The sequence below is a fragment of the Microtus oregoni genome, unplaced genomic scaffold (genome assembly GCF_018167655.1).
Source record: "Microtus oregoni isolate MIOR12 unplaced genomic scaffold, Mior012 000050F_001, whole genome shotgun sequence".
NCBI classification, from domain to species: Eukaryota; Metazoa; Chordata; class Mammalia; order Rodentia; family Cricetidae; genus Microtus; species Microtus oregoni.
In genome coordinates this window covers 283445-311318 of record NW_024543225.1, presented here as the reverse complement: position 1 = coordinate 311318, position 27874 = coordinate 283445, and the positions used below count along the sequence as shown (strand labels likewise).

General features: G+C 39.3%; 1 protein-coding gene across 1 annotated transcript; it reads left to right on the top strand.

The window, feature by feature from the left end:
• LOC121436654 (PWWP domain-containing DNA repair factor 3B-like) lies at nucleotides 1–24387 on the top strand. The gene is made up of 5 exons (XM_041636664.1): nucleotides 1–96; nucleotides 2565–2677; nucleotides 16363–16491; nucleotides 19449–19632; nucleotides 20455–24387. The coding sequence occupies exon 5, from the start codon at nucleotides 20667–20669 to the stop codon at nucleotides 22785–22787; it is 2121 nt and encodes a 706-aa protein (XP_041492598.1). The 5' UTR covers nucleotides 1–96; nucleotides 2565–2677; nucleotides 16363–16491; nucleotides 19449–19632; nucleotides 20455–20666; the 3' UTR covers nucleotides 22788–24387.
• The last annotated feature ends 3487 nt before the right edge of the window (nucleotides 24388–27874 follow it).

Genomic DNA, 27874 nt, shown 5'->3' with positions numbered 1-27874 from the left:
GAAGCTGTGGGAGGCTCGCTCTCGCTCGCTGAGGCTCCTGTCCTGGGGGAGGGGCTGCACTTCTCCCGGCCTTGGCAGCAGACTGGGAGCCAGGAGGTAATGGCTGTCTTTAAGCCCTTTATTTTCTGGGAATTTCTTCGCGCTTTGAGGGGAAAGGTGGGAAAAGAAAATAGAAATTAGAAATTAGAAATGTTTGGATAGATTTGTCGTTACTCGGGTAAAATTAATCCTCTGGAATTTGGGGTTTTCGGATAATTTGAAAGTCCGTAGTGTGGGGAGAGGTGATCAGCAGCTTCTAAATTAAGTCTTCAGTGAGGCATGCCGTTCATGTTCATTTTCTTATGTGGCATTCTATGTTTTCATCTCTGGTACAGTTTTGTTTTGTTTTTTTTTTTTTTTTGTTGTTGTTGTTGTTTTTAAATACGATGTTGTTTTAAACATTTGCATTCGGCCAAAAAAATTACTGTCAGAAAACGCAATCATAAAATGAATGACACAGAAAGGTGCATGGGCTTGGAACAAGATTTAAATACGCTGTTGAGTGATATCACTTGTAAAAAAAAATGCGCGTTTTCCTGACTGGGGGCGGGGGCGAGAAACTAGACTCCTTGCGTCTCTGAGTGTTTTGGGTCTACTTGGTTGGTGGCGAGGTGAGACGTAATCTATTTAAAAAAAAAAAAAAGAAGAAGAAATGCTTTCAGCGTTTTCTGAATTGCTTTATTCCGATAATTTTTATAATTAGAAAAGCCAAATGATGCTGAGATCGCATACCTATTTCACTTCAAACATACACGCGCGTGAACACACACAGTACACACAGAGGTAAGTGCTCTCATAATCCATTTCTTTTGCTGAGAGAGGTTTTTTTTTTTTTTTTAATTCTTTCTTTTTGGACCCAGTCAAGCAAGAAATCAAGTTGTGTAGACTACAGCCCTGCGTGCATCCTGCTTGGGAGGGCTCCTGTCAGGCCACAGGTATAGCAGTGATGAGCAGGAACCATTATTTTTTCAGCATTAGCTCAGTTTAAACGTGAGATAGGGGACTGGGTTTATTTCCCTAAGCAGTTTTAAAAGTCCTGTGCAGCATGCTACTTCAATGCTATGGACCGTTATACGTAGCAGGCAAATAAAAGGATGAAGCTTTGGTGATTTGAAAAGCTGTCGGCAAAGTAGAAATCGTGAAAAAAAAAAAGTAAGTTTAGAATGACAAGCAGCGTTTTAAGTTGTTTAAGGAGAAAAAAATACAATTTTGTTAATTGATTAATGTGTATAATCAAATCAGAAAAAAAGGGGGTCAGCCTACTACTAATGGAATTTTTATGTACTGGAGATAGAAGTGGTCTTACTGTTTTAAAGTAGCCTTGTTGTTGTTGTTGTTGATGTTGTTGTTGTTGAAGACAGACTATAGACCAGGCTCACCGGGAACTATGTGGCTTCAGGCTGGCTTTGTGGCAATCCTCATACTTCAGCCCATTGAATGAATGATGGGAATATAGGCTTAAGCAAACAGGCTGGATTTAAAATAATCTTTAATCTAGATTTGATCATTTTATAATGATATCAGAAACTAAACCTTGCAATAAAATGCTTCAAAGTTGGGGGAAAATAGAATTTGAAACAATGCATTAATGACCTGCACTGGCTGCAAGGCATGGTGTTTTACATCTGGAATCTGAGCATTCAAGAGTCTAAGGCAGGAGGATGGCCTTGCGTTTCCAAGTTAGCTAGGCACTGCATAGTGATTTCCAGATCAGCCTGGATTGCAGAGCAAATCAAAGAACCAAAACCCAGACTCAAAACCAAATGAAAAATTAAAAACGATTGGCTTGTGATAGTATGAGTTTGTGAGTATATCTAAAATATATAAGGTATATAGTCAATTATTAGTAGAGTTATCTTTCTAAAATTATTTTTGTAGCTTTCTCATATTTTATATTTTCAATAGGCATGAAATTTATTTTACAGTCCAGAACTTTGGGGATGAGGACATTTGGACCCTGTCTTTTATGCAATGCATGACAAAGCTCTGATTTTCTGTTTGGTATATTCTAGAAGCCCGAGAAAGCTGCAGGCTGGGATATGCTAGTGACAGTTCTGCTTCTGGACACAAGATGGCGCTTGCCAGATAGCCTAATCCCCCCCCCCCCCCCACACACACACACAAGCGTTTTTTATAAAATGAGCAAAGCAAACCATGAAACCTATTTTGTGTTAGGAAAATCTAAGACAGCATGTAGTATATAGTGAAAATTCATTTCACAAGCTGTTGTGTAAGGAAGACAAAGCCCCATTCAAGACGGCTGTGAGGACTCTAAACATTTCAAAATTGGAGTTCATAAGGTTTGGCCCAAAGGAGACAGAAAGCTCCGGCTGCTTTGGTTCTCTTCAGTCTCTATCTGTGACCAAGACGGCACGCCTACAAGAGTTTCGTTAGGGGAATTCATTTACACTTTTAAAAGACCGACTTTATTGGTTTGCTTCTCTGTTCCTTTTTGAAGCAGCCTCAGTTCATATCCCATCTGTAAGTGATATGGGCAGTTTACCTGTGATCCTTTTGCATCCTAGAAAGGCGAAGCAGCTGCAGGACTGTCCAGCAGAGCAAAGGCTCTGTTGAGAAAGTGGCTTGGGTGAGACAGCCGGATCGCAGGACCAGAGCACCACAGTTCACGTGGCTGAAGGTAAGAATCTTCCCTTTTCATAAAGCATTTCATGTTAAGAACATATGAAGTTGGAGATCTGGAGTACAGCTTTTTTCTGGTTTGGTAGCCGTGGCGTATCAAATTACAAGCCGCTCTTCGTAAGGCTGGGAAAGAGATAAGTACAGACGGTTCCTCCTGGTGCTGCTTTGATTTGTGTCTCTTCAACCTTAGTATGCTACAGACCCCACTGGCCTTCGGGAGAAGGTCGTGCTTTGCCTTTGCATGTTTTCCAAAGCGTGTAGTGCCACTCGGCTGCCTCAATCCTGGGTAAGAGCAGAGAGCCCCTGATGGAGGAAGGTCATTGGCTAATAAAGAAGCTGCCTCGGCGCATTTCATAGGCCAGCCTTTAGGTGGGTGGAGTAAACCGAACAGAATGCTGGGAGGAAGCGGAAGTGAGCTCATACGCGCTTTAGCTCTGCTCTCTGAGGAGACGCGTGGAAGCTCCGACCCAGGATGGATGTAAGCTAGAATCTTCCCGGTAAGCAAACCTTGGTGCTACACACATTAATAGAAATGGGCTAGGCAGTGTTTAAATAAATACAGTTTGTGTGTTGTTATTTCAGGGTATAAGCTAGCCAGGCGACCAGGAGCCGGCCTGAGGGAAGAGGCCTGCAGCTCTTACTGCAAGCCCCGGCTTTTGTGTGTGTGTGTGTGTGTTTTTTTTTTTTTTTTTTTTGGTTTTTCGAGACAGGGTTTCTCTGTGGTTTTGTGTGGTTTTTTTTGTTTTTGTTTTTGTTTTTGTTTTTTTGGCTTTTCGAGACAGGGTTTCTCCACATTAGCAAGTGATGTGGACAGTTGACCTGTGATCCCTCTGAGCCCTTGAAAGGCAATGCAGCTGCAGAGGTGTCCAGCAGAAGTATCCAAAAGGCTTTGCTGGGAACACAGCTGGAAGGAGAATCAAGACAGCTTTTAGTCAGTCATGTGGTAACGACAGGAAACATAAAACTGTTTGGTTCAGTGCACTATTGCCAGTGTTCTTTTTGTTTGCTTGCTTGCTTGCTTGCTTGTTTATTTTGTGTGTACAGGCGTATGAGGTATGTCTGTGCAACACTTGTGTGCAATACCCTTAAAGACCAAAGAAGGGTGATGGATCCCTGGTTGATCCCCTGGCACAAGGTTACAGTGGGTGTGTGCACCACCACATGGCTGCTGGCTTTCAAGCTCAGGGCCTCGGAAGGAAAAGCCAGTACTCTTCATACTGAGACATCCCTTCAGCCCCATGTGGTTTGATTTTTAGAGGTAAGGTCTCACTCTAGAGTACAGGCTGGCCTGATACTGGCTATATAGACCAGATCAGCCTAGAATTTGCAGCTGTTTTCTTGTCTCTGCCTCCCTAGTGCTGGAATAATAGGTATTAACAGCCATAACCATCTCTACCAGTGATTCTGGCATGTGCGTGTCTGTCTGTGTATTCCACTGTGTCCATAGATTACCTCAAATGCAGTTTAACTGATATTTTCAAGCTCTGAGTTTATTTGAGAATGACTCTATTATAATTTGAGGAAAATGTATGTGCTAAAGCTCTATAATCAAATTAGGCAAATGTTCACAATGATAGCTACTTTTGGAAGACGGCCATGTCCAAGCCAAACTGTATGACTCACTAGAGACCCTTGAAAAGAATCCTGTCGATAAGTAGCCATGCCAGTCATTCCAAACCTCTGACTGTCACCCTCTTAATGATAGGTTATTGTGTTATCTAGGCCAGTATAGGAGACTCAGGCCCTGAATTCTGGCTGGCTGGTATGGGTAGATAAAACAGCACAGACGAGTTAGGTAAGTTAAAAGAAGAGTCCTTAGAATAAACTTTGAAAGATCCCAGAGTACTCCCTCAATGGAAATGGTACCCCTGGGTTCTCCCAGCTCTCCTTGCCCTTGCCCGTCTCTCATTTGTCACCAGCACACATACTGATTCCTTTTATACATTGGCTACGATAAGGACTGTGTACTGGGACATTATAAAAGGACCATTTTTAAATGATTTAAGTAATTCTCCTAATCACAATCTTATGTCTTGACCTGGTGCCAAGTAATTTTGTCCTTTTTAAAGATATGTTTGTGTGCTCGCATGCATGTGTGCTCACCTCTCTGTGTAGAGACCTAGGGAGGCCGAAAAAAAAGTGTTAGATCTTGGAGGCAGTTGTGAGTCACCTGACGTTATGGCTAGGAACTGAACTCAAGTCCTCTGAAAGAGCAGCAGGCACTATAAACTACTGAACCATTCCACTGACCCCCATCTCTCTTTTTTAAATGACTGTTTTCTAGTGTCTTGCATTCAAATTATTTATTCAAGCTTTTTTCTTTTATTGAATTGTCTATGTTCATGGTGGGGGTGTCACATGCTTGTGTGTGCATTTATGTATGTGGAGGCCTGACGTCTTCACTGGGTGTCTTCCTCAATCACTCTTCATATGTTTTTGATATCAGGTATCTTATTGAACCTGGAGTTTCCTTGTCTTCTCTAGATGAGTGGCCAGCTCCCAAAATCCTCCTGTCTCCCTTCACAGACTGGGATGGCAGGCACAAGCCATTGTATCTGGCTTTTACATAGGTACTTGGGATAAACTCGGGTCTTTACAGTGTGAAATCACACTGGCTCCTCTACGTCCCATGTTTTTCCACCTCATTTTTATTAAAGTTACAGTGATTATAGATATGTATGGGAGGTGTTACACCCTAAAATTCGTGTTTCTGTCAATTCACATGGTATTTAGTCCTATTTATTTAGATCTTTAATTATTTGCATGAGCATGTTAATTAAAGTTTCTAACATACTAATCTTGCATTTAGTTTTTTGTTTTTGTTTCTGTTTTTGATTTTTTTTTTGAGATGAAATCTCTCCTTGACCCAAAACTTGCCAAATAGGTAAGTGTGGCTGCCCAGCAAGCCCTGGGGAATCCATCTGTCTCTGCCATCCAGGTACTGTATTACAAGCACAAACCACAACACCTGGCTTTTTCAATGTGGGCCATAGGGAACCAATTCACGTTGTGCTTGCAATGCAAACACTTCACCAACTAAGCTGTCTCCCATACGTGTTTCTTGTATATTTTTTAAATAAAATTATACATGGAGTTTAAGAACTTTAACCTTAAGTCTTTGTTGTATAGAAACACAGTCAACTCTAGATTAATTGATTCATTAGGATTCTTTTTATAGATCATTCATGTTATCGACAAAGGCAGTTTTACTTTTCCTTTCCAGGACATATAAAATTAATTTATTTTCAAGGCCACATTATATTCACGGGGGCCTCCAGCCCAATGTTGACTAGAAATGCTCAATGCAGATACTTTTACTATGTTTTTGTTTTAGCAGAAGGGCATGCCACGTATCACCACTATGTATAACGGTAACGGTATGGCTTTTGTAAATACTAGTGATCTGATTGAAGAAGATTCATTTGTTTTATAACGTGCTCAGTGTTGTTATCCTGAATGTTTGTGGAATGTTGTTAGATTCTTTGTCTGCATGATTTTCTACCATTTTAGGTCTTCTAGGATGGTCAATTGAATTGATGGATTTGGTGATGTTGAACAATCCTTCCATTCCCCAGAATGAGTTTCATTTGATCTTGATAGGTCATTTATAACTGCCATTGTTTCAAGAAGTAGTATTTGGTGAAGATTTTTGCTTTATGTTTATAAGAGATACTAGTCTGTAGCTTTCAGTACTTTTTATTGTGCTGTTGGTATTGGGTAAATACTGGTTTCATAAAAATTTGTTTGACGTTGTTCCTTATATTTTATCACTTTATTCTTACTAGTTTGCAGTATTGGTTTTTCAAGTAGAGGCTGGTGCACTACAAGATTTTGGTCCTCGATTCCTTGCCCTAAATTTTCATCAGCCCCTATATACCTGTACTACCAGAAGGGGATCTCTCTCTATCTTCATGTTCTTCCCATTTTGCCCACTAGTACTAGGTTCCCAATGAGGCAGCAAGTCTTAGACAGGGTAGTCCCAATGTTTGGGGGTGCCTTTGGGCCTGGACCTTGATAGCTAGAGCTTTCTCAGTAGTCTTCCCTCTCCTAGTAGCAGGTAAGCTCCAATTTGAATCTCTGGGTGAACTTTGGAAGGCAGCTATTGCTCACCAACTACCACAAACACACACACACAAACAGAGAGAGAGAGAGAGAGAGAGAGAGAGAGAGAGAGAGAGAGAGAGAGAGAGAGAGAGAGAGAGAGAACCTCAAAGCCCATCCCTAGGGAAACAGTTCCTCCAACAAGGCCATACCTCCTAATCCTTCCCAAACAGTTCTATTCCCCAATGACTAAGTATTCATATATATGAGCCTATGGGGCCATTTTTATTCATGCTACCACAAAGTTCATCAGCTTTTGAAACTTAATTTAACATAGTTCTATCATGATAGACTGAGGGATAGCTAGGACCTTATAAGATATCTAGAGAGTTGTCATTGTTAAGTTTGTTAAATTGGTAATTACATTTTCTTATGCTTCTTGTACTTAAGAGAAAGTACTTCTGGTGCTTTTTAGTAATGTATGCATGTGTTATTCTTGCTATTTATATTAAACACATCCTAGAAACAGGTGGTTCCTAAAGTATATTTATAGAGTTGATTTTTGTATGCCAGTTATTATTATGTTGTGTTTACATTTTTATTCTTTGTATTATTATAGATTCAAACTGTATTTTAAAGCATCATGTATTATACTTGAGCTTTAACATATATTCTGGTTCTTATAACCACCACTACAGTCAAAAGTCAGTATTGCATCACCCCCATGATTTCCTTGTGCTGCCCCTTTAAAGCTACACCCTCTCCCATCTGGAACACCAGCATCAGTGATCTTTTCACTATTATTACCCTTCTATTATTTTGAAAATGTCATGCATAATAAATCATATGGTGCTGTGGTGGACAGATTCTAAGTAGCCCACTCCATTGCAGAGCCCTGGCGTGCAGGCTACACCTCATTTGCAATTAGCGTAAACTTTGGCAAAGATGATAGGATGTCACTCACTGCCATGATTGTTTGAGAATGTCTTAGTCAAATGGAGGAGAAATAGAAGAGGATGGGAGAGGAGCAAAGAGGGAGGCAAGCTAAATGCAGAATCAGGTACAACATTTTCTTTTATGTTCCAGTGACTCAGCACATAATGCTTTAAGATTAATTATTTTTCTCAGCTATTCATCCCACGCACAGGTATAGAACATTTTTTATTTGCAACAAAGGATTTTCAATGTGTCTTAGTGATTACAAACATTAACTCTGGAGTCAGAGTACCTAGGTCGAAATGTCCTGTGCCAAATACACGGTGGACCTTCTTGTAAACATTCCTTAATCTCTCTAATACCTCATTTACAAAATGAGAATGCTGAAAACGCTCACCACTTCAGTCCATTTGCACTGTTCTAACAGGGTACTTGAGACTAGAGCATTTCTTCACAATGGGCATATGTCTGACTCACCGTTGTACAGGCTGAAATAATGAAAAACTGAGAGACCATGTCTGCCAGAGACCTTTGTAAGGTCACAAAAGTAGCATATAAAAAGAAAGAGAGACCCAAGTTCATCGTTTTCTCTGGACCCCATTCCCACAATGAATAAACCACTGCTGCACGGCTGTAGAATAGGTTCATTAAGGTTTTAACCAACACGTAAAGGTCTCTCACTTCTCAGCACTTAGGCATTGAGGATGTACATTTCCAAAACATGAACTTTGGGGGATACATTCAAACTTTAGAGACTTTCCAACAATATTTTGTAATATATGTAGATGGCTTAATAGACAGTCTAGCATGTGGCAATAAATCACTGGCATCTATCCTCAATGCTAATACTAATAATATTTATGTAGAATGAAATAAATTATCTGGTTTTTAGTGAATTGCCAGTCAAATACTAATACTATTGCCTGGCATGTAAAAATTATAGGTATTATATATGATTTTTATATCATCTAATTCATAATAATAGCACTAATATAATTTTAGCATTTATTAGTATTTATCACCCTTTATAGCCTTCTACAAAACAGTAAAATAAAATTATATCCATGGAATAGGTACAATATTGACTGATTTGTGCATACTATAGGAAATAGACAACAAAGTATAGTTTTAAATTGTAATAACTATTTATATGCCCTTGGGCATGTAAATTAATAGGCAGAAAAATGTTATAAAGTGTATAATCAAATAACCCTCTTCGTTTAAATAAAATAATATAGTACATTAGCCAAGTAATCCTCTTTAGGCTAAATAATAATATTTAGTATTCTGTAAAAGTGATTCATTTTTGTTTAGCACTATAAGATCAACTATTTTTGTGCTGCTATTCAAAGGACAGACAGGTAAATCCAGGGACATAACTAAGACACAAGTTCAGTGTTTCATAAGTTGCTAGCAGAATGTGTAGGTCTGCTAGGGGCTTAAGATCTGCCATCTCAAGTGAGTTACATCATTCTTTTTAGTTCCGAATAGCTTTCCAATCTGTATCTGTCTATCGTGGTCAATTTACAGTGAACATGAAAAGTAGCGAAAGTGAGGCAGAAAGCCCAGTCTAGCAGCGTATGTGCTTGTGGTAGCATTGCCTTCAGAATCTTCACAGCCATGCAGTTAGACATGCAAAAGACATCAGTAAAAATGGAAAGAAAAGAAAAAAAAAACCTTTATGTGGCAGAGAGAGTGCTACGTGTTCACCAAACTTTTCACTTTCTTCCTCAGTCAGAAGGAAACGACATTCTCCAGGCTCTACTGTAGTCTGCCTTCCATACCTGTGTTCTGGTTAGAGGACAGCGGTGATATTTGCCAGACACAGCCATTAAAACTGTCTGCAAGACTGTCCGTCTTCACCATTTCTTAGATACCAGCATGGTTTTCAGTTCACCTATAAATATGTTTTATTTATAAGTATTTTATTAAGGAATTTTGCATCAATGTTCTTCTGAGAATTTGGCATATAGTTTTCTTCTTCTGTTGTATTCTTTTTTTTTTTCATTTTTTTTATTGAGAAAAGGAGAAAAAAAAACAAGTTTCCACCTCCTCCCAGCCTCCCATTTCCCACCCCCTCCTCCCACCCATCTCCCCCTCCTCCCATCCTTCTCCCCCTCCCCCCACTCCTCTCCCCCTCCCTCTCAAGTCCAAAGAGCAGTCAGGGTTCCCTGCCCTGTGGTAACTCCTAGGTCCTCCCCACTCCGTCCATATCTAGGAAGGTGAACATCCAAACTGGCAAGGCTCCCACAAAGCCATCACATTACGTAGGTTCAAAACCCCGTGCCATTGTCCTTGGCTTCTCATCAGCCCTCATTGTTCGCCATGTTCAGAGAGTCCGGTTTTATCCCATGCTTTTTCAGTCACAGTCCAGCTGGCCTTGGTGAGCTCCCAATAGATCAGCTCCACAGTCTCAGTGGGTGGGTGCACCCCTCGTGGTCCTGACTTCTTTGCTCATGTTCTCCCTCCTTCTGCTCCTCATTGGGACCTTGGTAGCTCAATCCAGTGCTCCAGTGTGGGTCTCTGTCTCTATCTCCATCCATCACCAGATGAAGGTTCTATGATGATATGCAAGATATTCGTCAGTATTGCTATAGGATAGGGTCATTTCAGGTTCCCTATCCTCAGCTGCCCAAGGAACTAACCGGGGACCTCGGCTTGGGCATCTGGGAGCCACTCTAGGTTCAAGTCTCTTGCCAACTCTAAGGTGGCTCCCTTAACTAAGAATTGTGCTTCCGTGCTCCCCTATCTAACCTTCCTTTATCCCAATCCTCCTTTTTCCCCAAGTTCCCCCCATTCTCCCCTTATCCCTTTTCTCTCCCCATCTCCCCTTACCCCATCCTACCCCACCCCCAAGATCTCAATTTTCTCCCCGGCAATTTTGTCTACTTCCCATAGCCAAGAGGACAACTATATGTTTTTCCTTTGGTTCACCTTCTTACTTAGCTTCTTTGGGATCACCAATTGTAGACTCCGTGACCCTTGTTTATGGCTAGAACCCAATTATGAGTGAGTACATCCCATATTCATCTTTTTGGTTCTGGGTTACCTCACTCAGTATAGTGTTTTCTATTTCCATCCATTTGCATGGAAAATTTGAGAAGTCATTGTTTTTTACCGCAGCATAGTACTCTAATGTGTAGATATTCCACACTTTATTCATCCATTCTTCCGTTGAAGGGCATCTAGGTTGTTTCCAGGTTCTGGCTATTACAAATAATACTGCTATGAACATAGTTGAACAAATGCTCTTGTCATATGATAGGGCATCTCTTGGGTATATTCCCAGGAGTGGTATTGCTGGGTCCAGGGGTAGGTTGATCCCGAATTTCCTGAGAAACCGAAACACCGATTTCCAAAGTGGTTGCACAAGATTGCATTCCCACCAGCAATGGATGAGGGTACCCCTTCCTCCACAGCCTCTCCAGCAAAGGCTATCATTGGAGTTTTTGATTTTAGCCATTCTGACAGGTGTAAGATGATATCTCAAAGTTGTTTTGATTTGCATTTCCCTGATCGCTAAGGAGGTTGAGCATGACCTTAAGTGTCTTTTGGCCATTTGAACTTCCTCTGCTGAAAATTCTCTATTCAGTTCAGTGCCCCATTTTTTAATTGGGTTAATTAGCATTTTAAGGTCTAGTTTCCTGAGTTCTCTATATATGTTAGAGATCAGACCTTTGTCTGTTGCGGGGTTGGTGAAGATCTTCTCCCAGTCAATAGGTTGCCTTTTTGTCTTGGTGACAGTGTCCTTTGCTTTACAGAAGCTTCTCAGTTTTAGTAGGTCCCATTTATTCAATGTTGCCCTTAATGTCTGTGCTGTTGGGGTTACACATAGGAAGCGATCTCCTGTGCCCATCTCCTGTAGGGTACTTCCTAATTTCTCTTCTATCAGGTTCAATGTGTTCTGACTGATAGTGAGGTCTTTAATCCATTTGAACTTGAGTTTTGTGCATGGTGATAGATATGGGTATATTTTCATTCTTCTACAGATTGACATTCAGTTATGCCAGCACCATTTGTTGAAGATGCTTTCTTTTTTCCATTGTATACTTTTAGCTCCTTTATCAAAAATGAGGTGTTCATAGGTTTGTGGGTCAAAATTCGGGTCTTCTATACGATTCCATTGGTCGACTTCTCTGTTTTTATGCCAGTACCACACTGTTTTCATCACTGTAGCTCTGTAATAGAGTTTGAAGTCAGGGATGGTAATGCCTCCAGACAATCCTTTATTGTATAGGATTGTTTTGGCTATCCTGGGTTTTTTGTTTTTCCATATAAAGTTGATTATTGCCCTCTCAAGATCTGTGAAGAATTTTGATGGGATCTTGATGGGGATTGCATTGAATCTATAAATTGCCTTTGGTAGAATTGCCATTTTTACTATGTTGATCCTCCCAATCCAAGAGCAAGGGAGGTCCTTCCATTTTCTGGTATACTCCTCAGTTTCTTTCTTCAATGCCTTAAAGTTCTTGTCAAATTGATCTTTCACTTCCTTGGTTAGAGTTACCCCAAGATATTTTATGCTGTTTGTGGCTATCGTGAAAGGTGAAGCTTCTCTGATTTCCCTCTCTGCTTCCGTATCCTTTGTATATAGAAGGGCGACTGATTTTTTGGAGTTGATCTTGTATCCTGCCACATTACTAATGGTGCTTATCAGCTGTAAATGTTCTTTGGTGGAGTTTTGGGGGTCCCTTATGTACACTATCATATCATCTGCAAATAACAAAAGTTTCACTTCTTCCTTTCCAATTCGAATCCCCTTGATCCCCTTATGTTGTCTTATTGCTATTGCTAGAACTTCAAGCACTATATTGAAGAGGTATGGCGAGAGTGGACAGCCTTGTCGTGTTCCTGAGTTTAGTGGGATGGCTTTAAGTTTCTCTCCATTTAATTTGATGTTAGCTGTCGGCTTGCTGTATATAGCTTTTATTATATTTAGGTATGTCCCTTGTATCCCTAATCTCTCCAATACTTTTATCATAAAGGGGTGTTGAATTTTGTCAAATGCTTTTTCAGCATCTAGTGAAATGATCATATATTTTTTTTCTTTCAGTTTATTTATATGATGGATTACATTGATAGATTCTCGTATGTTGAACCAGCCCTGCATCCCTGGGATGAAGCCTACTTGATCATAATGGTTAATTTTTCTAATGTGTTCTTGGATACGGTTTGCCAGTATTTTGTTGAGGATTTTTGCATCGATGTTCATGAGTGAGATTGGTCTGTAATTTTCTTTCTTGGTTGAGTCTTTGTGCGGTTTTGGTATCAGGGTAAATGTAGCTTCATAAAAGGAATTTGGCAATGCCTCTTCTGTTTCTATATTGTGAAATACATTAAGGAGTATAGGTATTAGTTCTTCTTGGAAGTTCTGGAAGAATTCCGCATTGAAGCCATCTGGTCCTGGGCTTTTTTTGGTAGGGAGGTTTTTGATAACCTCTTCTAATTCTTCGCGACTAACAGGTCTATTTAGGTTGTTCACCTGGTCCTGGTTTAACTTTGGTATATGGTATTTATCTAAAAAAGTGTCCGTTTCCTTTACATTTTCCAGTTTTGTGGCATATAGGCTTTTGTAGTAAGATCTAATGATTCTCTGAATTTCCTCTGTGTCTGTGGTTGTCCCCCTTTTCATTTCTGATCTTATTAATTTGCAAATTCTCTCTCTGCCGTTTGATTAGTTTGGATAGGGGTTTATCAATCTTGTTGATTTTCTCCAGGAACCAGCTTTTTGTTTCATTGATTCTTTGTATTGTTTTCTGTGTTTCTATTTTGTTGATTTCAGCCCTCAGTTTGATTATTTCCAGTCTTCTACTCCTCCTAGGTGAGTCTGTTTCTTTTTTTTTCTAGAGCTTTCAGGTGGGCTGTTAAGTCTCCAATGTGAGCTTTCTCTATTTTCTTTAAGTGGGCACTTAGTGCTATGAACTTTCCTCTTAGGACTGCTTTCATAGTGTCCCATAAGTTTAAGTATGTTGTTTCTTTATTTTCATTGAATTCCAGGAAGACTTTAATTTTTTTCTTAATTTCTTCCTTAATCCAGGTATGGTTCAGTAGTTGACTGTTCAGTTTCCATGAATTTGTAGGCTTTCTGGGGTTAGGATTGTTGTTGAATTCTAACTTTGATCCATGGTGATCTGATAAGACACAGGTGGTTACTAATATTTTTTTGTAACTGTGGATGTTTGCTTTGTTACCGACTATGTGGTCGATTTTTGAGAAGGTTCCATGAGCTGCAGAGAAGAAGGTATATTCTTTCCTATTTGGGTGGAATAATCTATAGATGTCTGTTAAGTCCATTTGATTCATTACCTCCATTAATTCTCTTGTTTCTCTGTTAGGTTTCTGTCTGATTGACCTGTCCATTGGTGAGAGAGGAGTGTTGAAGTCTCCTACTATTAGTGTGTGCGGTTTGATGGCTGCCTTGAGTTTTAGCAATGTTTCTTTTATGTACGTGGGTGCTTTTATATTAGGGGCATAGATGTTCAGGATTGAGACTTCATCCTGATGAACTGTTCCTGTTATGAGTATAAAATGCCCCTCTCCATCTCTTCTGATTGATTTAAGTTTGAAGTCTACTTTGTTAGAGATTAGTATGGCCACACCTGCTTGTTTCTTAGGTCCATTTGCTTGATAAGCCTTTTCCCAGCCTTTTACTCTGAGTAGGTGCCTGTCTTTGTGGTTGAGGTGTGTTTCTTGTAAACAGCAGAATGTTGGATCCTGTTTTCGTATCCAGTTTCTTAGCCTGTGCCTTTTAATAGGTGAGTTGAGTCCATTGACATTAAGTGATATTAATGACCAGTGGTTGTTAACTCCGGTCATATTTTAGTCGTAGAGTTTGTGTGTTTCCCTTCTTTGTTTTGTGTATGTGAAGGGTCTCTAGATGTCTGAGGTATTGTGGTCATTGTTGGACTCCTTAGTTAGTGATTTTCCTTCTATTATTTTCTGTAAGGCTGGATTTGTGGCTCCGTATTGTTTAAATTTGTTTTTATCCTGGAAAATTTTGTTTTCTCCATTTATAGTGAACGAAACCTTGGCTGGGTATAGTAATCTGGGCTTGCATCCATGGTCTCTCAGTTTCTGCAGAACATCTATCCAGGACCTTCTGGCTTTCATGGTTTCCATGGAGAAGTCAGGTGTAAGTCTGATAGGTTTACCTTTATAAGTAATTTGGCCTTTTTCCTTTGCAGCTCTTAATATTCTTTCCTTATTCTGTATGCTTTGTGTTTTGATAATTATATGGCGAGGGGATTTTTTTTTTGATCCAGCCTATTCGGTGTTCTGTATGCTTCTTGAACCTTCATAGGTATATCTTTCTTTAGGTTGGGAAAGTTTTCTTCTATAATTTTATTAAATATATTTTCTGGACCATTGAGCTGCACTTCTTCTCCTTCTTCTACTCCTATTATTCTTAGGTTTGGTCTTTTTATTGTGTCCCATATTTCCTGAATGTTTTGTGATGAGAGTTTGTTGGATTTGCTGTTTTCTTTGATCAGTGTGTTTATTTTCTCTATGGTATCTTCAGAATCTGAGATTCTTTCTTCTAACTCTTGTATTCTGTTGGTTATGCTTGTTTCTTTAGACTTTGTTTGTTTACTTAAATTTTCCATGTCCAGCCGGCCCTCTGTTTGTGTTTTCTTCTTTGCCTCCATTTCAGTTTTCAAGTCTTGAACTGTTTCCATTATCTGTTTGATTGTTTTTCCTTGGTTTTCTAGGGTATTATTCACTGATTTATTCAATTCTTCAAACTTTCTTTTATATTTCTCATCCATTTCTATAAGCGCGTTTTTTACATGCTGTTTAAGGGCATCAATCACTTTCATAAAGTCAATCTTTTCTACTTCTTCTTGATTAAGGTGTTCAAGTCCTCCCGTTGTGAGGTCGCTGGTTTCTGGTGGCTTCATGTTGCTTTTCAGCTTGTTGGGTGAATTCTTGCCTTGGCGTCTGCCCATCTCTTCTTCCAAATGCTCCCTTATGGATCTTCTTTTACCGGATCAGGTCTCCTTACCTACCCAAAGCTGGCTCTCCCCAACGTTGGCTCTCCTGGCGCTGAGAGATCAGGTCTCCGTGCTGGTTGGGCAGGTCGCAAACAAAGCGCCTACCCTGCTTGGTGCAGACAGGCGATCGAAACAAAGGGACTCCCGCCCGCTTGGGTGCCCCAAGGATTCGGACCCAGTGCCCAGACAGGCTGGGCTGGGTGATGTTATGTGCCGAAAGAGGCTCTGTTGTATTCTTATTCTAAGTAGAGTATGGGGGTTTTTCGTATACTGTGTACGCATGTGTATGAGTCGGGGGGATGCCACAGGGAAGAGGAAAGGGATCATTCAGAGTGGGAAGTAGGAGCAAGAAAGGACAACGAGGGATATATAAAGAGCAAGGCACATGATAGGCATATATGGAAAAGTTCATAATGAAGCCCTTTATTTTGCGATGAAGACATACTAATAAAAAAGAGAAAATAATCACTTATAGACATAGGATGCCAGAGAAGGCTAGTTAAAATGTGTAAGAATATTTAAACTGGGGTTTTCTTGTGAGATAAAGTGCTTTTGCTACCTCCTCAAGACATCATACACTCTCAGGCTTTGAATGGAACTTGGACAGACCCTTGTTGCTCTTACACTGTAGAGTTCTGTAAGGGGAGACATTTCCACTTTCCACGTCTCCACACTTCAGCAGTTTTTCTTGGCAACTGTCTCTCCTGTAATTCAGGGAGTGGCCTTCTGCTCGGCGTCACTGCGGAGGCGGAGCCTTCTTGGAGCTGTGCCTGTGAGTTCTACTCTGCCAGCCTTGGGGGAGGAGCCGCATTTTACCAGACTGCAGCTGACAAGAAGCATCAAGGTAATGTCTGACTTAAATTTATTTTCTAGTGACTTCTCAGAGCTCTGGGATCAAAAATGAGAAAATAGGAAGGATGATCCTGGAGTGGAAGGAACACTGTGTGATTTTTAAAGAATTGCTGGCATTTTGACGGAATTAATCCTCTGGAACTTTTGTGTCTCCCAAGGTTTTTTAAGTCCACAGAGGGGAAAGAGTGATCAGATTACAGCCTCTAAATTAAGGCTTCAGTGCAGCATGGCCGGTCACGCTAATTTCCTAACTTGGCAGACCCTGTTAATATTACAAGGCGTTCTGTTATTCTCTGAAGTTTCAAACATTTATTCATTTACACAGAACTAAAACTGACAAAAGTATTCAACAACAGTGTATTGATGCGTCTGCTAATTGGAATACACAGAAAAGTGTGTATATGTTCCATGCGTAGGAGTATAGGAAGGGGACCAAATGTGCAGTTGAGTGAAGACATGGGCACATAATCTATGTGTGTATATATGTGTGGTTGGAGAAAAGTGACAGAAACTCCTGTGTTAGCATTCAGCATTTCTGGGTAGTCAGGCTGCTGTTCTATTTGTAATAAGTTTATCCCATTTCAATACCATTAGAGTGTAGATTGCCTTACGGTTATTTGATTGTGAAAGAAAAATGTATTTCAAACAGCATACTCATTTTGTTTCAGGCACACATGCATTTATAAACATACTTAAATGCTTCTAAACCATACTTATTTTTGCCAGGAGTGAAAGTTTCCCTACATCTGGTCAAATGAGTAGCTTAGTTGCTGTTTTGATTATAACTAACTCTGTGTGTGTCCTCCTTTCACTTCACGTGGTGAACCTAGATTGCCAAAAATTATTTTTCTGTATCATCTAAGTGTATGGCCAAAATGACACATTTGGCTTATTCCTATAAGCCATATAAAGAATATTATATTATACTTGCAAACTCTGTAGTATTACATAGCTGGTAAATAGAAAACAGAAGCCTCCAAAGCTTCTGAGAAATATAAAACCTGATAAATAGAGAAAATTATGGAACAGTAACTACATTTGCTATTTCAATATATGTTTGTTACTATAATGGATGCAATTAAATATCAGAAATTCATCTCTAACAAAAATATGCATTATCTATATAGAGAATCAGGGCTGCCTTTACCATTCTGTATATTTAAAATAGCAACCCATATATATTTGGGCTTTTTTACATCTTCAGTGAAATATTGAGATAAAATATTACAGACTTGTTACAAGGCTCATTTAATAAGTTATGTAAAATCATGTGGAAAAAACTTATTTATATAGAATCATATTGAAATCAGACTCTTAAAGGGGGTTCCTGAACCTGGTTTGAAATGGGCATTCATTCTCCGATGTAAACATTTTCTAGAAAGAGAATATTCATGGTGGATATTAGTGTCAAGTTGTACTTGACTTTTATTTTTATATGTATGTGGTATCATTTCAATTTTAAGTGAGCTTCTGAATCATCGGAATAACTGTGCTGAAAATATTACCCTATTTCTATCCTGACTACAAACCCTTCAATGTACTTTATTTAATGTTTCTAAATGTGGTACAGGGAATGGAACCTAGGACCTTAGAGATGCCAGGCAAACACTCTGACACTGAGCCACATCCTCAGCCCTTAAATCCTTATACTTAGCATAAAGGATTCTAAAAACCCAAGAAGGCTCTTGATGGTTAGCACAGTTTCTAACCTTCTTCCATAAAAAGGATCTTGTGTTAAGGACAATGAGGACTACTGAGAACTCAAGAACAATGGCACTGGGTTTTGATCCTACTGCACATACTGGCTTTGTGGGAGCCTAGGCAGTTTGGATGCTCACCTAACTAGACCTGGAAGGAGGTGGGTGGTCCTTGGACTTCCCACAGGGCAGGGAACCCTGATTGCTCTTCGGGCTGATGAGGGAAGGGGACTTGATTGGGGGAGGGGGAGGGAAATGGGAGGCGGTGGCGGGGAGGAGGCAGAAATCTTTAATTAATTAATTAATTAAAAAAAGAATATACATATCTCCATGAAAAAAAAGAAGGATCTTGTGTTAAAGTCCTATCTATATCACCAACAGACTACATTTCTGCTTCTAGTCATAACATGGCATATGTGCCAGAAAGCCTGAATTTTCTTCAGACAATCATTGTTATAAGCAGGGAAACAAAGCAGAGAAACTATTTTTTAATTAATTAGACTATGAGACAGAGTGTGCCATATAACTGTGATTCTATTATAAACAATTGCAAGTTTAAATAAATCCACTTGATAACTAAGGTAAAGATTCAATCAGAAAGTCTAAACTGTGATTCATAGTAGACACAAGATAATTTCTCACCTCCCTTCCCTCATGCCTCACCTCCTACTTTTCTAGAAAGAGATCATTTCAGCATGAATGGTAAGGAATGTTTCATCTTGTAAGGATACAAGGGAAAACAAATATGACATTGTAGTGATATTCCATTTGTATTTCATAAATAAAGCTTGTCTCAAGATCAGAGAGTAAAACAGCCCCACGGTCAGCCTTACTGACCAGGCAGTGGTGACACACCCCTTTAATTCCAATAGACACACTAGTTGCCATAGAAACCAAGTGGTAGTGGTGCACATACTTAATCCCAGCCCTAGAGAGAATTATAAAACAGGAGGAGACAGCTCTCACACACAGTCTCATTCTGAGATTCCTGGAGGCAGGATCGCCATTTTGGACTAAGGTAGAGGCAAGAGCCAGTAGCTGGCTGCTTTGCTTTTCTGACCTTTAGATGAGCCTTATTTATTAAAATACAAATGAAATATCACTACATGACATCTACATTAATGTTGAGATTTTATCTCATGCCTGTGTTTCACAGTGGCATGCCACTGAGTTTAGGTAGGCAGGTTGTTGTTCTTTTTTTTTTTACCACTTCCCTTTTACTTATTTGGTTCCCTGTCTTCTTTTTGTCCAGCCTCGACTGATATCAGAGGCTCATGACCTGTGGGAACTCTACATGTGATTCGACTTGAGCCCAGAAAGGCAGTGTGACTACATACGTGCCCCCAAGGGTAAAAGGGCTGCCTGGAAATCAACTGGCTTGAGAGTCAAGATAGTTGGATCACATTGCAAGACTGTCACCATCCATGTGACAGAGGGTAAGACATGTCCCATTTCAGGAGATGCTTCACATTTGAAAATACAATGAGATCTTAAAGGATACTTGACTTTGCTTCCTGCTTTCTATCTGAAGCATTACAATTTAAAAGCAACTTTTGTATAAACATAAGTCAGTTGAAAGTTTGAAGCAAAGCCTTGTGCTTAGCTAAAACACTGCCTTGTAGTGTTAATGAAGTATTGGAATCATTTTAGAACTTCGTGGAATTGTAATTTTTAAGCTCATTCTAGAACTTCTGAATAAGACTTTACAAATGGAGCCTAATGCTAGGCAGTGGTCACACATGCCTTTAATCCCTGCACTCAGGAGGCAGAGGCAGGTGGATCTCTGTGAGTTCGAGGCCAGCCTGGTCTATAAGAGTTAGTTCCAGGACAGGCTCCAAAGCTACAGAGAAATCCTGTCACGAAAACCCAAAAAAGAACAGAGGCTAACATTCTATGAGGCCCTCCATATGATCCTCATGGTTGCTAGATTTGAAGTTTCACTACCACAGAAGTAATACTAGGAATACAAAAAACTCAAAGTATTGGATGACATGAATAGATTCCGTAGCATACAATTACAAGTACTTCTAGCTATAATGAAGCATATTCTTTAGCAAAACTGTAAGGGTTCTTGAATTGAGGTTATCATACAAGTTTATTTCCCACGGTTACCTCCCTGTCCATTAGGCTGATATTTTTTTTCTATCTGGTCTCTCAACGAACACAGCTCTCTTTATTTTATCTCTTTTGTTTGTTCTTGCTCACCTGCTACTTTGGCAAGATAGTTTTATTTATTAATAGTGTTTTCCCTATTTCAGTATCTTCCAGAGTTCTTATTCAAACAACATGTTCAAGTATCCTGGGGACATATTTGTGGAAGAAAACAGTGCACATAAACCATAAACTCTTTGTGGCTCCAAACCAAAAGAAACTTTAATAAGACTGTTGTTTTGATAGCACTTGTATTTGCAGACACAAGGTCAACCAATCTTTGTAATACTAACTACTTGTCACACTAATCTAAATCATAATGGATGGTGACTATGTCCTATGTTTTTGGAAAGAACAGTTATGGCCAGCAGAAGTCTTATGTAGGTCTGAAATTGCGTCAAGTAGTAAAAGGGTAACGGCATATTCTCTGGAAGTTCAGTTACTTCCAATAGGTGAGAAAATTACCGTGATCAGCAGAGACACAATACCACTAACTAAATCCGAGGTTGAAGCTATTTTGGCCTCACTAGCAGAACAGTCAGAGGTCAAAGTTCTCCCTAGGGAAGAGACAGCCTATGAAAAATCGCTGAAAATGGCGCTGGAAGTGGTGACAGAGATAAATGAGAGCCAGGAAAGCATGCCAGATGAAGAAGACACCGCTAGAGCATCTGAAAGTGAACCGGTGGAGGGGTCTGATTCACCTCCCCCTAAAAAGTATCGGAAACTGGAAAGCAGCCCCCAAGAAGACTCAGCCTCCATTTTACTGTGCTCAGAGAGTGATGATTCCCTAGCTGACGATAAGATGCAAGTGTACACCATTTATGGGGGTATTCCAGGTGAAGAGGATTCAAAGCCACCCCGGGGCTTCAGCTGGTACCCAGTTTACCCTTCGTTTATAAACGATGATGATGATGATGATAAAAAAGAAGAAAAGAAAAAGGTTGACATCTCAACAATTATGTCTGTGAATTTATCATTCAAAGAGGAAAGTGAAGACATTAAAGAAGAAAAGTTTATTGTATCAGCAGACGATCTGGTTGTAGCCAAAGAAGAGATCCAAGGCATGTACCCAGAAGCCCCAGCAGGTTCCTCTGAGTGCTCCACCTTCCCAGAGGATTATATGGACGATCCTGGAGAGGGCCCATCATATCTGATTCCATGCTTCTATGGCAGCCAGAATCTCTATGGCAGCCAGAATCTCTATGGCAGCCAGAATCTCTGTGGCAGCCAGAATCTCTATGGCAGCCAGAATCAATCTTCTGTGGAATCAGAAATGGATGCTGAGACCTCCCCTGAAGGCTGCTCAGGGGACTCTCAGGTTTCACTTCCTGTCTGTAGTAATCCAGTCAACAGTGACCTACTAATTCAGAGACCAGATTTTGAAGATCTTGAGGAAGAAGCTCAAGCTTCTGACAAGCTACCTTCTCTAAATCCTGTTAGTGCAGCTGCACTAGGCAATGATGAAGAGAATGAAGAAGAGCTTCCGCGCTTCCTTCTCCGCTACGAGACGCGGGCATTTGAACCCGGAATGATAGTGTGGTTTAAATATCAAAAATGCCCATTTTGGCCAGCAGTGATAAAAAGCATTAGGCGAAAAGAGAGGAAAGCAAGTGTGCTTTTGGTTGAGGCAAACATGAATCCTCAAAAGAAAGGCGTTAGAGTCTCTTTGAGAAGATTAAAAAAATACGACTGTAAAGAGAAGCAGGAACTAGTGGAGAAAGCTAGGGAGGAGTATGGTGAAAGCATCGATTGGTGCGTGTCGCTGATTTGCGACTACAGAGTTAGACTAGGTTGTGGATCTTTTAAGGGCTCATTCTTTGAGTACTATGCTGCTGACATCAGTTACCCAGTCAGGAAAATAATCAATCAAGACACCTTCAGAAATATCTTTCCAAAGCTACCCAATGAAGACACAGGGGAGCAAATGTCTGTGACTTCCCATGCCAAGAAAATATCTTTCCAGAAAATTCTCCCTGATCGGATGAAGCCTGCTCGGGACCGTGCTAACAAGAACCTGGTCAATTTCATTGTCAATGAAAAAGGTGCAGAGAGCCATCTCTTGGGCATTTTAAAGGGCACAAAAAAATCCAGATGGCTGAAATCATTTTTGAATGCCAAGAGTTTCACACCCTGTATCGAAACATACTTTGAAGATGAAGATCAACTAGATCAGGTGGTGAAATATCTACAAGAAATCTATAAACAAATCGATCAGAAGATGCTCACTCTGATAAAAGATGACAAAATTAAGTTTATCTTGGAAGTTCTTCTACCAGAAGCGATTATTTGCTCCATTTCTGTAGTTGATGGCTTAGATTATAAGGTGGCTGAGGCAAAGTATCTGAAAGGACCGTCCCTTGGCTATAGGGAGAGAGAATTATATGATTCCAAAATCATATTCGAAAAGAGACGGAGGTCGTCAGCAAACGAAGCTCAGTAATTATGCCAAGAGTTGAAACCGTAAGGGAAGCTAGAGGAAACTTTGGAAAAGTAATCATCTAGAATTTCCAACATGTAAATATTGGCGAAAATATGTGCAGGGAGGGTCTTTGAATTACAAGTCCTTTTATTTTTGGAAGATCTGTGCAATCTGCAGATACCACTACATCCATCTTTATTTTCTTGCAGTTTTTCAGAATCAGCATTGTCAATATATTTTTAGCAGTTTAATTTCTTAATACATTTTAGAATGAATAATTCTTAAGCGATTTTAAGGGAAATTACTATTTTGTTCTATGATATTTTGTGTCTTTGCTGTGTAGGTAAATACAGTATGCACATTCAGTTTGATAAAATTGCACTGGTGTTAGATTTTAAGCTAGAGAATTAGAGGAGATGTCGAAAACAAATATTAGTTATATATTTTTTTGCTCAGTTTTTTAAATAAAATACTAAGTTTTCTCTTAAGATAGCTGAATTATTTTTCTTGTCATGCTCATTTATTTTTTGGAAAATTATCTCTAAATCATAGAACCAAAGATAGACTACATGTTGCTACATGTCATAACTAACCACAATCGCTTTTGCAAGGAAACAATCTAAAATTAAAAAGTATATGGGTTATCTGCATGTATTCTGTGTGTGTGTGCATGTACAACATCTCAGCATGCAGAAAATGACTTTTGGCATCTATGAACAGAATTGTTCATTCTACACTTCTCTGAAATTCCAGTTTGAGGAGTGTCTGTCTTTTGATGCTGAATCGTTTTTAAAACAGATGAGTTTCTGGTTATCTTCATAATTGTGAGTAGGTCTTATTACTATAGCTATCTGAGCACATGTAGAAAACAGTTATAATTAGCATATCAACAGTACTGCCCCTCCACACGCCAGGGTTGCTGCGTCAAGGTCTACCTAGTTAGTATAAACTAGAAAAAGCAAGCACTGTGTTCAGAATCCTGTCTCCAGTTAGAAATCCATTTGTCTCAAACCAAGCAAGCTTTAGCACTTAGCTTATGTATAGAATGGTTCCAACTGGTTCCAATAACATAAATGCCAACTGGTAAATCATTCCAACCTACTAGATGGACCAGAATCTGGAAATCTGGAAAAAATGTTACAGCAAAAGTTCTTTACTTGCTACATGTGGCAGTTGTTCTGTATATGGTTATGTATACAAAATCAGATGTTCTTGTAACTTGAAACAAGATTTTTTATAAGTCTTAGAAAAGCTAGTATATTAAAAAAAAAAGCTTGATGGGAAAAGATGTATTGAGGGTGTAGACACAAACCTGTCTACATTTTCACCTCATAGAGTGAGACAACTTTCCCTCTTGGGCTGTTCTTCTGTGTTCATTTCACATGACTATATGTTTATGTACGATTTGCAAAGTTTTGGTATTTGATTTATAATGAAACCGTGATATCTTTCACCTTATAGGTTAATTTAGTTGTATAGCAACATGGTGGTGGTTTGCGTAAATTAATATATGTACATGCATATATATATATATATATGCACACACAATTTGTTTGAAACTTTTGCTCATTGTCATCATTTAATTCTTGTTAGGAATTGTCATTCTAAATAAATGCTTACTTTCATGATTGATTTTGTATTGTTTTAAAAGAAAACCTTCCCGACTGTTTATGCTTTCTATGTAACGAAATCATCTTTGGATCCTGTCTAAAATTTACCAATATTCTTCTTATATACACAATGTGTCAGTGCCCATATTTTTCACCTAGCTTTTACAAGTTTGTTAGGACACAACACACTATACAATATGTAGACTCTATATCCTAGGAAAATGCATTATATTTACACTATATACTGTGTCCCTCTGGCTCCAACTTATTGCCCCCTTCAGTCTCCCCAGGAAGTTATCTCTGTATGCTGGTTCTAATACATTTTAATTACTCTACTCATTGCTGTGAATTAGGAGATCAAGTATATGCAGTTTAAATCTTTGTTCTGAGGGTAGGTTGTGGGTGCCATATTAATGAGACCCAGATTGACAGTTTCTAATGTGACCATGTTGTGTTACATCACACTGAGAAATAGTAAACTTACAGATTGCTTATATTTGAAAATACGAGCATCAGATTTTTTTTATATTAGGGAATGCCTTGTTATTCTCTTTGAGGTAAATCTGACCCCCTTAGAAATATCATCTATCTTTTGGCATACACTGAACTGAGACACCTGTGTCCTTTGAATAGCTTATCAAATGTTATTTGGGCTGTAGAAAAGAATGAGCTTAGTTGACTTCCTCAAATTGCTTTCAGACTATGTGAATATTAATGCAGGCTATACGTTTGTCTCAAGCTTGATCCTTAGCATACGCTTTTAATCCAAGGGAAATGCCTTTTTTGCCATCTACCCTAACCACTGGGTAAAGATGACTCTCATCTCTAGTTAAATGAAGCCTGCTCAATTTCAAAACCAGATTTTATTTAGGGGTCTGCCAAGCTGCATGGAGACTTGAACAGTATTCAAAGGGTTATACATCAATGTATCTGTATCCAAACAAGGAAAGAATGGAATTCTGAGACATAGAATATAGATAGAAACAATAAACTTTTTGAAATATAATTTCACAAAGCACAAACTGGCCTGGAATTCAAAATGTATTTAAGGCTCCCTGTGAACTTTTGATCCTCCTGTTCTTCCTGCCATTGGGAGTGAACCACCTTGTCCAGGAAAATGAGAATCTTGAATACCTAAATCATCTGAACCTTCAGCCCAACAAAAGCAGTTAATTTGAAATTGTTGAAAGCATATGTGTAAGCATCTGGGAGTTTAGAAATGAATCAGAGAAATATTCCCCTTTAGACAAAGTTAAATGTATGATTATATACAATATGAAGTTAACATCCAAAGCGAGTGAATTGACAATCCTAAATTGATATGAGCTTTTGTAAAAATAAATGTTAGCAAAGCTAATGCTCATATAAAACTAAATGCTTAGACCTAACCACATTTTTACCTCTTTGTATGGTTTATCTGAACCTCATTTGTGATGCCACGCATATTCAGTATAATGACTATATCAACTCAATGTACATCTTTTATTGGGAGAAGGGAATAGTTTTCCTTTCTCCCCTTCACTTAAAAGAAGCTTCCTTTAATGTAAATTAAGTTGTATTTCTTATTTAATGGGTGAATCCCCATTTTCCTTTTATTTAATATACTTTTGTTTAGAGGAGACAGGATCAGCCAAGATAAATGGACATTAAAAATACAACACATTAGCCGGGCGGTGGTGGCGCACGCCTTTAATCCAAGCACTCAGGAGGCAGAGGCAGGCGGATCTCTATGAGTTTGAGGCCAGCCTGGTCTACAAAAGCTAGTTCCAGGACAGGAACCAAAAGCTACAGAGAAACCCCGTCTCGAAAATCAAAAAAAAAAAAAATACAACACATTGTCACATTTATGATGTTGATTTTCAGGAATAAAGCAGATAAAATGTCCTTATTTGAGTAGGCTCTCTGAAGCTTGATTAAGGAAGCCCAATGACAAAGTAATTCATTGAGACAACAAACATGGTATCATTTATTTTCTCAGTTAATTCTTTGAGAATACTCAGTCAAATTGAAAAAAAAATACAGTAGCAACCCTGATGTTGAAAGTTGGATGAGTGAATTTTAAAAATATGATACATGAATCATTTAACTATTGAATCTGCCACTTTGATCATTGTGAAAACAACAGCATGGGTTTACACAAACCTAGATGATCTAGCTCTGCTACATACCAAGGCTCCATGATGCATCTTATCACTCACGGGTCATAAGTTTCTACAGCATGCTACTTTACTGAATACAGTAGGAAACTATAATCAATGGTAAGTATTCATTCCTAAACATATAAAAGATAGAGCAAAACCAAAACATGGGTGATTAAATGTTGTCTTACCAAACTTCCACAGTAGCTTGGAATGGAGTATAACAAAGGTTTATTTATTTTGGGATAAACCCATAGTCATCTGCTTGCACTGGGAATTGGAACCATATCCAACAAAAAAGAGAGCTGCACAAGTTTTTCTTCTGCTTTTATAGTATATGAGACCATGCCCCAAATGGGCTGGTATCGTAAAGGCTATTATTGGCTGAAGAAGTTCCCACAACACCTTTCCCTTTTGTCTAAATAAGAGTGTTCTAAGCCTAGTACAAAACTATATACAATAAGAACAAATATCAAGTATTGTCCAGAAAAAAGAAGAGGCAAAAACACAAATAAAAATTAGAATTACATGCTTTTTAAGTCATAGTCCAGCTGGCCTTGGTGAGCTCCCAATAGATCAGCCCCACTGTCTCAGTGGGTGGGTGCACCCCTCGTGGTCCTGACTTCCTTGCTCATCTCCCTCCTTCCGCTCCTCATTGGGACCTTGGGAGCTCAGTCCAGTGCTCCAGTGTGGGTCTCTGTCTCTATCTCCATCCATCACCAGATGACTGAAAAAGCATGGGATAAAACCGGACTCTCTGAACATGGCAAGCAATGAGGGCTGATGAGAAGCCAAGGACAATGGCACGGGGTTTTGATCCTACTTCATGTTCTGGCTTTGTGGGAGCCTAGCCAGTTTGGATGTTCACCTTCCTAGACATGGATGGAGCGGGGAGGACCTTGGACTTTCCTCAGGGCAGGGAACCCTGACTGCTCTTTGGACTGGAGAGGGAGGGGGAGAGGAGCGGGGGGAGGGGAAGAAGAGTGGGAGGAGGGGGAGGGAAATGGGAGGCTGGGAGGAGGCTGAAACTTTTTTTTTCCTTTTCTCAATAAAAAAAAATAGAATTACAACCAGAATGAAAAACATCAAACAAGAAACGTGCTAAATGTTACAATAACTATCCTATCCTAAGGAGTCTAAATCTTACATTAAAAATTTCTTGGCTAAGTCATTCTCATGTAACTATGAGAAAGTAACTATGGCTGTCTATTCTTCAACCCCATCGAAGATCTGAGGAGGGAAATAATATTACCTCAGTAAACAGGAAGTGCAATCAAGCAATTTCCAAAAGGCACAAGAAATGACAGAGACACTTGGTTACCTGTGCAATCACCCAAAGTCTCATTTGCAAAGCTGGGGC